At 51.7% G+C, this 13,884-nt stretch overlaps 1 gene segment (V, D, J or C); it reads right to left on the bottom strand.

The window, feature by feature from the left end:
• Nucleotides 1-661: 661 nt before the first annotated feature.
• On the bottom strand, nucleotides 662-13,269 carry LOC126650211 (Ig gamma-1 chain C region-like; the record flags this gene model as incomplete). The annotated part of the segment is given in 7 exon segments: nucleotides 662-933; nucleotides 3,804-4,148; nucleotides 5,431-5,766; nucleotides 8,392-8,472; nucleotides 8,546-8,601; nucleotides 12,802-12,891; nucleotides 13,259-13,269. Coding segments are annotated over 7 exon segments (1,191 nt in total), but the record flags the coding sequence as incomplete, so codon positions are not given.
• Between the last annotated feature and the right edge of the window lie 615 nt (nucleotides 13,270-13,884).

A 13,884-nucleotide genomic window follows, 5' to 3' on the forward strand; every position in this document is an offset into this window, starting at 1 on the left:
TTCACCATAAATCAGCCTAATTAGCGTCTAATTAACATAATTAACCCCTAATTAACATGAATCCGTTAAGTTTGAAGTCTCCACCTTTATTCCAACCCCCAAACCCCCCAAATCCCCCAAACCCCCAAATCCCCCAAATCCCCCAAACCCCCAAATCCCCCAAACCCCCCAAATCCCCCAACCACCCCTAATCAGCCCAATTAGCCTCTAATTACCATAATTAACCCCTAATTAACACAAATTCATTAAGTTTGACATCTCCACGTTTATTCCAACACCCCCAAACCCCCAAATCCCTCAAATCCCCAAATCCCCCAAACCCCCAAATCCCCTCAACCCCCCAAATCCTCCCCAAATCCCCAATCAGCCTAATTAGCATCTAATTACCATAATTAACCCAATAATTATCACAAAACTTTCACTACTGACCCTCCCCTCCTCCAACCCCCCAAAACCCCCAAATCCCCCAAACCCCCAAATCCCAAAAACCCCCAAAACCCCCTGAAAATCAACCCCAATTAACCAATCATCGTTAATTAGCGTTAATTACCGGGCTGGGGGCCGAGGGCCCGCTGGGCGAGCGCAGGGGCAGCGCCTCGTGCACCACCGTGCACGAATAGGTGGGGAGGGGTCTCTGGCCCCTCCCCAGCCCCTCCCCCACTCCCCAGGCCACCTCGAGGCGGGAGTAGAGGAAGAACGGCCCCTCCCCCACCCCGTTTTGGGCGGAATTCCCGGCATTTCGGGGGTTTTCCGGCATGGGGGGGCCGGTGGTGACCCCCTCGAGGAGGGTCTGACCCCCCCTCTGCCACTGGACCTCCAAATTTTCGGGGTAGAAGCCCCGGATGAGGCAGGTGAGGCTCAGGGTGGGGGAGGGGCCCGAGAGTTCGGCCTGGGGGGGGGGCAGGGGGAAGATGCTGGGGGGGAGGCGGCGACCTGGAATGGAAAAACAGGGAAAAATGGGTTAAATTCGGTTAAAATGAGGAAAAATTGGGGTAAATTGGTGTAAATTGCTGTAAATTAGGGGTAAATTGGGATTAAAAGGGGGTAAATTGCTGTAAATTAGGGGTAAATTGGGATTAAAGGGGGTAAAAAAAGGGGTTAAATTCGGGGGAAATTGGGGGAAAATTTGGTCTAAAATGGACCTAAATTGGGTGTAAATTGGGTGTAAATTGGATCTAAAAACTGGGTGTAAATTGAGTGTAAATTGGGTGGAAATTGGGTCTAAAATGGACCTAAATTGGGTGGAAATTGGGTGGAAATTGGGTGTAAAAATTGGACCTAAATTGGGTGGAAATTTGGTGTAAAAACTGGGTGTAAATTGGGTGTAAATTGGGTCTAAATTGGGTGTAAATTGGGTCTAAAAAATAGGTCTAAATTGGGTAAAAATTGGGTGCAAATTCGATGTAAATTGGGTGTAAATTTGGTCTAAATTGGGTGTAAATTGGGTGTAAATCGGGTCTAAAAAATGGATGTAAATTAGGTCTAAATTGGGTCTAAAAAATGGGTCTAAATTGGGTGTAAATTGGGTGTAAACTGGGTCTAAACTGGGTTCAAAATTGGGTGTAAATTTGGTATAAATTCGGTGTAAATTTGGTATAAATTTGGTATAAATTTGGTCTAAACTGGGTCTAAATTGGGTCTAAAAACTGGACCTAAAATGGGTGTAAATTGAGTGGAAATTGGGTCTAAAATGGACCTAAATTGGGTCTAAAAACTGGCTCTAAACTGGGTGCAAATTGGGTATAAATTGGGTCTAAAAACTGGATCTAAAGTGGGTTTAAATTAGGTCTAAAAAATAAGTCTAAATTGGGTGTAAATTGGGTCTAAAAACTGGATCTAAATTGGGTGTAAATTGGGTCTAAACTGGGTTCAAAATTGGGTGTAAATTGGGTGTAAATTCCGTCTAAACTGGGTCTAAAATGGGTCTAAAACCTGGGTGTAAATTGGGTGTAAATTGGGTCTAAATTGGGTGTAAATTGGGTCTAAATTGGGTGTAAATTCGGTCTAAAAACTGGATCTAAATTGGGTTTAAATTAGGTCTAAAAAATAAGTCTAAATTGGGTGTAAATTGGGTATAAATTCGGTGTAAATTCGGTGTAAATTTGGTCTAAATTGGGTGTAAATTCGGTCTAAACTGGGTCTAAATTGGGTGTAAATTGGGTATAAATTTCGTCTAAAAACTGGATCTAAAATGGGTGTAAATTGGGTGTAAACTGGGTTCTAAATTGGGTGTAAATTGGCTCTAAATTGGCTCTAAAAACTGGCTCTAAACTGGGTGTAAATTTGGTCTAAACTGGGTTCAAAATTGGGTGTAAATTCGGTATAAATTTGGTATAAATTGGGTGTAAATTGGGTCTAAATTGGGTGTAAATTGGGTGTAAATTGGGTCTAAATTGGGACTAAATTGGGTGTAAAAATGGGTCTAAATTGGGTGTAAATTGGGACTAAATTGGGTGTAAATTGGGACTAAATTGGGTGTAAATTGGGTCTAAATTGGGTGTAAATTTGGTGGAAATTTGGTCTAAAAAAAGGGTATAAATTGGGTCTAAATTGGGACTAAATTAGGTCTAAAAACTAGGTCTAAATTGGGTGCAAATTGGGTGTAAATTGGGTCTAAATTGGGTCTAAAAAATGGGTCTAAACTGGGTCTAAACTGGGTGTAAACTGGGTATAAATTGGGTCTAAAAAATGGGTGTAAATTGGGTCTAAACTGGGTTCAAAATTGGGTGGAAATTCATTGTAAATTGGGTCTAAATTTGGTCTAAATTGGGTCTAAATTGACTCTAAAAACTGGCTCTAAAATGGGCGTAAATTGGGTCTAAACTGGGTTCAAAATTGGGTCTAAAAACTGGGTGTAAATTGGGTCCTAAATTGGGTGTAAATTGGACCTAAATTGGGTGTAAATTGGGTGTAAATTGGGTCTAAAAACTGGACCTAAATTGGGTGTAAATTGGGTGTAAATTGGGTGTAAATTGGGTCTAAAAACTGGGTGTAAATTGGGTGTAAATTGGGTCTAAATTGGGACTAAATTGGGTGTAAAAACTGGGTCTAAATTTGGTGTAAATTGGGTGTAAATTGGATGTAAATTGGGTCTAAATTGGGTGTAAATTGGGTCTAAATTGGGTGTAAATTTGGTATTAAAAATGGGTGTAAATTGGGTCTAAATTGGGACTAAATTAGGTCTAAAAACTAGGTCTAAATTGGGTGCAAATTGGGTGTAAATTGGGTCTAAATTGGGTCTAAAAAATGGGTCTAAACTGGGTCTAAACTGGGTGTAAATTTGGTATAAATTGGCTCTAAAAACTGGGTGTAAATTCGGTGTAAATTTGGTCTAAATTGACTCTAAAAACTGGCTCTAAACTGGGTGTAAATTGGGTCTAAAAAATGGGTGTAAATTGGGTCTAAAAACTGGGTGTGAATTGGCCAATTTTGGTCCAATTTTGGTCCGATTTTGGTCCAATTTTGTATCAATTTTGGGTCAATTTTGAGCCGATTTTGGGAAAACGAGGGCTAAAAAGGCTGATTTTGGGGATGATTTCAGGGCAATTTTCACTCCTCTCCACCCCAAACTTTTCCAGCGTCGATTAAACCGAAATTAAATTAAATTAATTAACCCAATTAACCCCAAGATTAAACCCTCAATTAACAAGATTTTGGAAGGGAAAACGAGGGGCTAAAAAGGCTGATTTTGGGTAGATTTCAGGTCAATTTTCCCCCTTTTCCACCCCAAACTTTTCCGACGCCGATTAAACTAAAAATAAATTAAATTAATTAACCCAATTAACCCCCCAAAACAAACTCACCGGGTGGCCTGGCCACGGTGCGCGCCAGCGGGGCGGGCAGCTCGGCGTGGGCCACGGCGCAACCGAAGACGGCCCCGGCCTCCCAGTCGGCGACGCGGACGGGCAGCTCGCTGCGAGCCGTGAAGGTGCCGTTGGCCTGGGGGGTCAACTTGAGGGGGAGGGGCTCGGGGGGCTTCCCTGTGACGTCATCGGCCCCGCCCCGGCGGGTCCAGGTGACGGCCAGGCCGTCGTCGCTGGGTAGATTGACGGCCAGGCAGAGGAGGTGGGGGGATTGGGAGATGTAGAGGGAGGAGGGGGAGGGGGGGAGGAGGAAGATGGAGATGGAGCCCGGCGGGGAGGGGCCACCTGTGGAGGGAGGGGGGGGAGATGGCAGGAGTCAGTGGGAGGGCAGTGGAAGTCATCAGAGACATCAGGAGTCAACCCGAGGTCAATGGAGAGGTCAGGAGTCAACCCAAGGTCAATGGAGATCCCCCAAGTCAACATTGGGTCAATGGAGTCAACCCAAGGTCAATGGAGATGTCAGGAGTCAACCCAAGGTCAATGGAGATGTCAGGAGTCAACCCAGGGTCAATCAGGGTCAATGGAGGTCAATGGAGGTCAATGGAGGTCAATGGAGATGTCAGGAGTCAACCCAGGGTCAATGGAGTCAACCCAGGGTCAGTGGAGTCAACTCAAGGTCAATGGAGATGTCAAGAGTCAGTGGGAGGTCAATGGAGGTCGATGGAGAGGTCAGGAGTCAACTCAAGGTCAATGGAGTCAACTCAAGGTCAATGGAGAGGTCAGGAGTCAAGGTCGGGTCAATGGAGTCAACCCGAGGTCAATGGAGATCCCCCAAGTCAAGGTTGGGTCAATGGAGACAACCCAAGGTCAATGGAGATGTCAGGAGTCAACTCAAGGTCAATGGAGTCAACCCAGGGTCAGTGGAGTCAACCCAAGGTCAATGGAGTCAACCCAGGGTCAATGGAGTCAACTCAGGGTCAATGGAGTCAACCCGAGGTCAATGGAGGTCAATGAAGACATCAAGAGTCAACCCAAGGTCAATGGAGTCAACCCAGGGTCAATGGAGTCAACCCAGGGTCAGTGGAGTCAACCCAGGGTCAGTGGAGTCAACCCGAGGTCAATGGAAGCATCAGGAGTCAAGGTTGGATCAATGGAGACCCCTCAAGTCAACCCAAGGTCAATGGAGACACCAAGGGTCAAGGTTGGGTCAATGGAGTCAACCCAAGGTCAATGAAGTCAACCCAGGGTCAATGGAGACCCCCAAGTCAATGGAGATCCCCCAAGTCAAGGTTGGGTCAATGGAGATTTCCCAAGTCAACCCAAGGTCAATGGAGACCCCCCCCAAGTCAAGGTTGGGTCAACCCAAGGTCTTGGAGGACCTCCAAGTCAAGATTGGGTCAACCCAAGGTCTTGGAGACTCCCAAGTCAATGGAGACCCCACAAGTCAAGGTTGGGCCAACAAAGACCGTCCAAGTCAACCCAAGACCAACTCAGACCCCCAAAATCACCCCAAGGCCAACCGAGACCCCCCAAACTCAACCTTGGGTCCACCCCATCCATCCAAAAACCCCCAAAACCCCCAATTTTGACCCAAAACCCCCCAAAAATCCCCTCCCCCCAAACTCACCAAGACACTTGTGGGCCTCAACCTCCTGGAGGTCGCCGGAGGCCGGGTGGGCGACCCGACAGGAGAACCTCCTGTCCCTCCACTCCTGGAAGGTGACGTTGACCCTGGAGCTGACCCGGAAGGTCCCCGGCGTCGTCACGTCCGGCGTGGGCGGTTCCACCTCGGGGGAGGGCGTGGCCAGGGCGTGGCCATCGACCAACCAGGTGAGGTGGAGAGGGGGAGGGGCGAAGGAGGTGGCCAAGCACAGGAGCTCCACCCACGGCGAGGATTCGGCGCGTTCGGGGTCGGCGGCGCAGGCGTGGTAGACGTGGACGGTGGGGGGGTGGGGTTTGGGGGCTGTGATGTCATCAAAGGGGTGGGGGGTGGGTCAAAAGGTCAGTTTGAGGTCATGGGAGGTGTCACCTCCACCCACCCACACATAAAGGTCAAGGTTGGGTCAATTGGAGGTCTTGGAGGTCCTCAAAGTCAAGCCAAGGTCTTGGAGACCCCAAAACTCAACGTGGGGTCAACCCCAGGTCTTGGAGACCCCAAAGGTCAAGGTTGGGTCAACCCAAGGTCTTGGAGGTCCTCAAAGTCAAAGTTGGGTCAACCCAAGGTCTTGGAGACACCAAAGGTCAAGGTTGGGTCAACTGGAGGTCTTGGAGGTCCTCCAAGTCAACTGGAGGTCAATGAAGACCCCCAAAGTCAACTGGAGGTCAATGGAGACCCTCAAGTCAACTGGAGGTCAATGAAGACCCCAAAGGTCAAGGTTGGGTCAACTCGAGGTCTTGGACACCCCAAAGGTCAAGGTTGGGTCAACTGGAGGTCTTGGAGGTCCTCAAAGTCAAGCCAAGGTCTTGGAGACCCCGAAGGTCAAGACAAGGTCAATGAAGACCCCAAAAATCGTCTTGAGGTCAATGGAGACCTCAAAGGTCAAGGTTGGGTCAACCCAAGGTCTTGGAGACCCCAAAGGTCAAGGTTGGGTCAACTGGAGGTCTTGGAGACCCCAAAAATCGTCTGAGGTCAATGAAGACCCCAAAGGTCAAGGTTGGGTCAATTGGAGGTCTTGGAGGTCCTCCAAGTCAACTGGAGGTCAATGAAGACCCCCAAAGTCAACTGGAGGTCAATGAAGACCCCAAAGGTCAAGGTTGGGTCAATTGGAGGTCTTGGAGGTCCTCAAAGTCAAGGTTGGGTCAACCCAAGGTCTTGGAGACCCCTCAAGTCAAGACAAGGTCAAGGAAGACCCCAAAGGTCAACCCAAGGTCTTGGAGACCCCTCAAGTCAAGACAAGGTCAATGAAGACCCCAAAAATCGTCTTGAGGTCAATGGAGACCCTCAAAGGTCAAGGTTGGGTCAATTGGAGGTCTTGGAGGTCCTCAAAGTCAACCTGAGGTCAATGGAGACCCCAAAGGTCAAGGTTGGGTCAAGCCAAGGTCTTGGAGACCCCTCAAGTCAACTGGAGGTCTTGGAGGTCCTCGAAGTCAAGGTTGGGTCAACCCAAGGTCTTGGAGACCCCAAAAATTGTCTTGAGGTCAATGAAGACCCCCCCAAATCACCCCGAGGTCAATGAAGACCCCAAAAGTCAAGCCAAGGTCTTGGAGACCCCAAAGGTCAAGGTTGGGTCAACTGGAGGTCTTGGAGGTCCTCAAAGTCAAGGTTGGGTCAACTGGAGGTCTTGGAGACCCCAAAAATCGTCTTGAGGTCAATGAAGACCCCAAAGGTCAAGGTTGGGTCAACTGGAGGTCTTGGAGGTCCTCAAAGTCAACCCAAGGTCTTGGAGACCCCCCCAAGCCAAGCCAAGGTCTTGGAGACCCTCCAAGTCAAGACAAGGTCAATGAAGACCTCAAAAGTCAAGCCAAGGTCTTGGAGACCCCTCAAGTCAACTGGAGGTCAATGAAGACCCCAAAACTCAACATGGGGTCAACCCAAGGTCTTGGAGACCCCTCAAGTGAACTGGAGGTCAACAAAGATCCCAAAGGTCAAGCCAAGGTCTTGGAGACCCCAAAAATCGTCTTGAGGTCAATGAAGACCCCAAAGGTCAACCCAAGGTCTTGGAGACTCCCCCAAGTCAACTGGAGGTCAATGAAGACCACCCAAGTCAACCCAAGGTCTTGGAGACCCCAAAACTCAATGTGGGGTCAACCCCAGGTCTTGGACACCCCAAAGGTCAAGGTTGGGTCAACTGGAGGTCTTGGAGGTCCTCAAAGTCAACTCGAGGTCAATGGAGACCCCCAAGTCAAGACAAGGTCAATGAAGACCTCAAAAGTCAAGCCAAGGTCTTGGAGATCCCCCAAGTCAAGACAAGGTCAATGAAGACCCCAAAGGTCAAGGTTGGGTCAACTGGAGGTCTTGGAGGTCCTCAAAGTCAACTGGAGGTCAATGGAGACCCCCAAAGTCAACTGGAGGTCTTGGAGGTCCTCAAAGTCAACCCAAGCTCTTGGAGACCCCAAAACTCAACACAGGGTCAACTCAAGGTCTTGGAGACCCCTCAAGTCAAGACAAGGTCAATGGAGACCCCCAAAGTCACCCCGAGGTCAATGGAGACCCCAAAGGTCAAGGTTGGGTCAACTGGAGGTCTTGGAGGTCCTCAAAGTCAACTCAAGGTCAATGAAGACCCCAAAGGTCAACCCAAGGTCTTGGAGACCCCCCCAAGCCAACCCAAGGTCTTGGAGACCCCTCAAGTTAACCCAAGGTCTTGGAGACCCCCAAAACTCAACATGGGGTCAACTCAAGGTCTTGGAGACCCCCCAAGTCAACTGGAGGTCAATGAAGACCCCCCCAAGTCAACCCAAGGTCAATGGAGACCCCCAAAGGTCAAGCCAAGGTCTTGGAGACCCCAAAGGTCAACCCAAGGTCTTGGAGACCCCCCCAAAGGTCAACCCAAAGTCTTGAAGACCCCAAAACTCAACCCAAGGTCTTGGAGACCCCAAAAGGGGGGGGTTGGGGACCTCCCCTCCCCACCCCTCCCCCCTCCAAACCTACCTGTGGTGACCTCCTGGGGAGGGAGGAGCCCCAGGTCGTCCGGGGTCGACCCGGGTGGGTGGGGCGAGTGGGCGGAGCCTACTGGAGGTCAATGGATTTTTGGGGGGTGGGGAGGGGTGGAGACCCAAATTCCTCCCCTCCCCCAAAAACCTACCTGGGTGGAGACCCCCGGGGTCGTCGGGGGGCGGAGCTTGGGGGAGTGGGCGGAGCCTACGGGGGGTTGGAGACCCCAAAACTCAACTGGAGGTTCTTGGAGACCCCAAAACTCAACCCAAGGTCTTGGAGACCTCAAAATTCAACTGGAGGCTCTTGGAGACCCCAAAACCCAACTGGGGTCAATCCAAGACCTTCCAAGACCCCAAAACCCAACCCAAGACCCCAAAACTCCAACCCAAGACCCCAAAACTCAACTGGGGTCAACCCAAGGTCTTGGAGACCCCAAAACTCAACCCAAGACCCCAAAACCCAACTGGGGTTGATCCAAGACCCTCCAAGACCCCAAAACTCAACATTGACCCAACTCAAGACCCCAAAACTCAACCCAAGACCTTCCAAGACCCTCCAAGACCCCAAAACTCAACTGGGATCAACCCAAGACCCCAAAACCCAACCCAAGACCCCAAAACCCAACCCAAGGTCTTGGAGACCCCAAAACTCAACTGGAGGCTCTTGGAGACCCCAAAACCCAACCCAAGACCCCAAAACTAAACCCAAGACCCCAAAACTCAACCCAAGACCCCAAAACCCAACCCAAGACCTTCCAAGACCCCAAAACTCAACCCAAGACCCTCCAAGACCTCAAAACTCAACTGGGGTCGAACCAAGACCCTCCAAGACCCCAAAACCCAAGCCAAGACCCTCCAAGACCACAAAACTCAACTGGGATCAACCCAAGACCCCAAAACCCAACCCAAGACCCCAAAACTCAATCCAAGACCCTCCAAGACCCCAAAACTCAACCCAAGACCCCAAAACTCAACTGGGGTCAACCCAAGACCCTCCAAGACCTCAAAACCCAACTGGGATCAACCCAAGACCTCAAACACCAACCCAAGACTCCCCCCCCAACTCAAGACCCCAAAACTCAACCCAAGACCCCAAAACTCAACTGGGATCAACCCAAGACCCTCCAAGACCCCAAACCCCAACTGGGGTCAACCAAAGACCCCAGACCCCAACTGGGCTCAATCCAAGACCCTCCAAGACCCCAAAAATCAACTGGGATCAACCCAAGACCCCAAAACTCAACTGGGATCAATTCAAGACCCCAAAACTCAACCCAAGACCCCAAAACTCAACCCAAGACCCCAAGACCCAACTGGGGTCAACCCAAGACCCCAAAACTCAACCCAAGACCTTCCAAGACTCCAAAACTCAACCCAAGACCCCAAAACCCAACTGGGATCAACCCAAGGCCCCAAAACCCAACCTTGACCCAACTCAAGACCCCAAAACCCAACTGGGATCAACCCAAGACCTCAAACCCCAACTGGGATCAACCCAAGACCCTCCAAGACCCCAAAACTCAACCCAAGACCCCAAAACTCAACCCAAGACCCCAAAACTCAACTGGGGTTGATCCAAGACCCCAAAACCCAACATTGACCAAACTCAAGACCCCAAATCTCAACCAAGACCCCCAAACTCCAACCCAAGACCCCGAAACCTCAACGTTGACCCAACCCAAGACCCTCCAAGACCCCAAAACTCAACTGGGATCAACCCAAGACCCCAAAACTCAACTGGGATCAATTCAAGACCCCAAAACTCAACCCAAGACCCCAAGACCCAACTGGGGTCAACCCAAGACCCCAAAACTCAACCCAAGACCTTCCAAGACTCCAAAACTCAACCAAGACCCCAAAACCCAACTGGGGTCAACCCAAGACCCCAAAACCTCAACATTGACCCAACTCAAGACGCCAAAACTCAACTGGGATCAACCCAAGACCCCAAACCCCAACTGGGGTCAATCCAAGACCCTCCAAGACCTCAAAACCCAACTGGGGTCAACCCAAGGTCATCAAAGACCCCAAATCTCAACCCAAGACCCCAAAACTCAACTGGGATCAACCCAAGACCCTCCAAGACCTCAAAACCAAATTGGGGTCAACCCAAGACCCCAAAACTCAATCCAAGACCCTCCAAGACCCCAAACCCCAACCCAAGACCCCAAAACCCAACCCAAGACCCTCCAAGACCCCAAAACTCAACATTGACCCAACCCAAGACCCTCCAAGACCCTAAAACCCAACCCAAGACCCCAAAACCCAACTGGGGTTGATCCAAGACCCTCCAAGGCCCCAAAACTCAACATTGACCCAACTCAAGACCCCAAAACCCAACTGGGGTCGATCCAAGACCCTCCAAGACCCCAAACCCCAACTGGGATAAACCCAAGACCCCAAAACTCAACCCAAGACCCCAAAACCCAACTGGGGTCGATCCAAGACCTTCCAAGACCCCAAAACTCAACCCAAGACCCCAAATCCCAACCCAAGACCCCAAAGCCCAACTAGGATCAACCCAAGACCCTCCAAGACCCCAAAATCCAATTGGGATCAACCCAAGACCCCAAAACTCAACCCAAGACCCCAAAACTCAACCCAAGACCTTCCAAGACCCCAAAAATCAACCCAAGACCCCAAAACTCAACTGGGATCAACCCAAGACCCTCCAAGACCCCAAACCCCAACTGGGGTCAACCAAAGAGCCCAGACCCCAACTGGGCTCAATCCAAGACCCTCCAAGACCCCAAAAATCAACTGGGGTCGACCCAAGACCCTCCAAGATCCCAAACCCCAACTGGGATAACCCAAGACCCCAAAACTCAACCCAAGACCCTCCAAGACCCCAAAACTCAACTGGGATCAACCCAAGACCCCAAAACTCAACTGGGGTTGATCCAAGACCCCAAAACTCAACCCAAGACCCCAAAACTCAACCCAAGACCCCAAAACCCAACTGGGGTCAATCCAAGACCCTCCAAGACCCCGAAACTCAACTGGGATCAATTCAAGACCCCAAAACTCAACCCAAGACCCCAAACCCCAACCCAAGACGCCAAAACCCAACTGGGGTCGATCCAAGACCTTCCAAGACCCCAAAACTCAACCCAAGACCCCAAACCCCAACTGGGGTCAACCCAAGACCCCAAAACGTCAACGTTGACTCAACCCAAGGCCTTCCAAGACCCCAAAACCCAACATTGACCAAACTCAAGACCCCAAAACTCAACCCAAGACCTTCCAAGACCCCAAACCCCAACCCAAGACCCCAAAACCCAACTGGGGTCGATCCAAGACCTTCCAAGACCCCAAAACTCAACCCAAGACCCCAAACCCCAACCCAAGACCCCAAAACCCAACTGGGGTCAACCCAAGACCCCAAAACCCAACATTGACCAAACTCAAGACCCCAAAACTCAACCCAAGACCCCAAAACTCAACTGGGGTCAACCTAAGGTCATCAAAGACCCCAAAACTCAACCCAAGACCTTCCAAGACCCCAAAACTCAACCCAAGACCCCAAACCCCAACCCAAGACCCCAAAACCCAACTGGGGTTGATCCAAGACCCTCCAAGACCCCAAAACCCAACATTGACCAAACTCAAGACCCCAAAACCCAACCCAAGACCCCAAAACCCAACTGGGATCAACCCAAGACCCCAAACCCCAACTGGGGTCAATCCAAGACCCTCCAAGACCCCAAAACTCAACCCAAGACCCCAAAACTCAACCCAAGGTCTTGGAGACCCCAAATCCCAACCCAAGACCCCCAAACCCAACTGGGATCAACCCAAGACCCCAAAACCCAACTCAAGACCCCAAAACTCAACCCAAGACCCCAAAACTCAACCCAAGACCCCGAAACTCAACTGGGGTCAACCCAAGACCCCAAAACTCAACGTTGACCCAACCCAAGACCCTCCAAGACCCCAAAACTCAACCAAAGACCCCAAAACCCACCTGGGGTCAACCCAAGACCCCAAAACTCAACCCAAGACCTCAAAACCCAACTGGGATCAACCCAAGACCCCAAAACTCAACCCAAGACCCTCCAAGACCCCAAACCCAAACTGGGATCAACCCAAGACCCCAAACCCCAACCCAAGACCCCAAAACCCAACTGGGGTCGATCCAAGACCCTCCAAGACCCCAAAACCCAACTGGGATCAACCCAAGACCCCAGACCCCAACTGGGATCAACCCAAGACCCCAAACCCCAACTGGGATCAACCCAAGACCCCAAATCCCAACTGGGATCAACCCAAGACCCTCCAAGACCTCAAAAGTCAACCCAAGACCCCAAACCTCAACATTGACCCAACCCAAGACCCCAAACCCCAACCCAAGACCCCAAAACTCAACCCAAGACCCTCCCCACTCCCCCCAAGCCCCTCCCCTCACCTGCGAACCGGACGCTCTGGGAGGTGCCGGTGGGGCGTGGTCGCACGACGCAGCTCAGCCCCTCCCTCCCCCGCCGGAAGCTCCAGGCGGCTGCCGGAAGTGAGGAGGCGGGAACGGGTGACGTCTACTTCCGGTAAGGGGAGAGGCTCCTCAGGAGGGGCCGGTCCAGCTCCAGGAGAAGGTGACGGGGAGGGGAGGTACCCCGGGCCAGGCAGGCCCTGTAGGGCGCTCTGGGCCCCGCACGACGTCAGCGCCAGCGCCGTGGGCGGGGTCGGGGGCTGGAATGGGGGAGGGGCCAAAAAGGGGAGGGGAGGGTCAAAACAGGGGAAGGGGAGGAGACACAAAAAAGGGTTAAGGGAAAGGAGAAGTGAAAGGGAGGGGGAGGAGGGGAGGGGAGGGGAAGGGGGTCTGTGGGGGGAGGAGGGACCCCAGCGCTACAGGGACCCCCTGGACCTACAGGGACCCCATAGGGCCCTCGACCTATAGAGGACCCCCTGCTCTATGGGGACCTACAGGGACCTACAGGGACCCCCCAGATCTGTAGGGAGCCCCCCGACCCTATAGGGACCCCCCTGGACCTACAGGGACCTACAGGGACCCCCCCTGGACCTACAGGGACCCCCTAGATCTGTAGGGACCCCCCTGGACCTACAGGAACCTAAAGGGACCCCCCCGGACCTGTAGGGACCCCCCAGATCTGTAGGGACCCCCCTGGACCTATAAGGGACCCCATAGGGACCCCCGACCCTATAGGGGACCCCATAGGGACCCCCTGCTCTACAGGGACCCCCCGACCCTATAGGGACCCCCCAGGACCTACAGGGGACCCCACAGGGACCCCCTGCTCTATAGGGGACCCCCTGACCCTATAGGGGACCCCATAGGGACCTCCTGCTCTACAGGGACCCCCCCGGACCTATAGGGACCCCTGGACCTATAGGGACCTATAGAGACCTCCCCTGCCCTATAGGGGACCCCATAGGGACCCCCTGCTCTATAAGGACCCCCTGATCCCATAGGGACCCCATAGGGACCCCATAGGGACCCCCAGTTCTATAGGGACCCCCCTGGACCTACAGGGAC

The sequence above is a fragment of the Myiozetetes cayanensis genome, unplaced genomic scaffold (genome assembly GCF_022539395.1).
Source record: "Myiozetetes cayanensis isolate MyiCay16 unplaced genomic scaffold, myiCay2020 scf584, whole genome shotgun sequence".
In the NCBI taxonomy this organism is placed as follows: domain Eukaryota; kingdom Metazoa; phylum Chordata; class Aves; order Passeriformes; family Tyrannidae; genus Myiozetetes; species Myiozetetes cayanensis.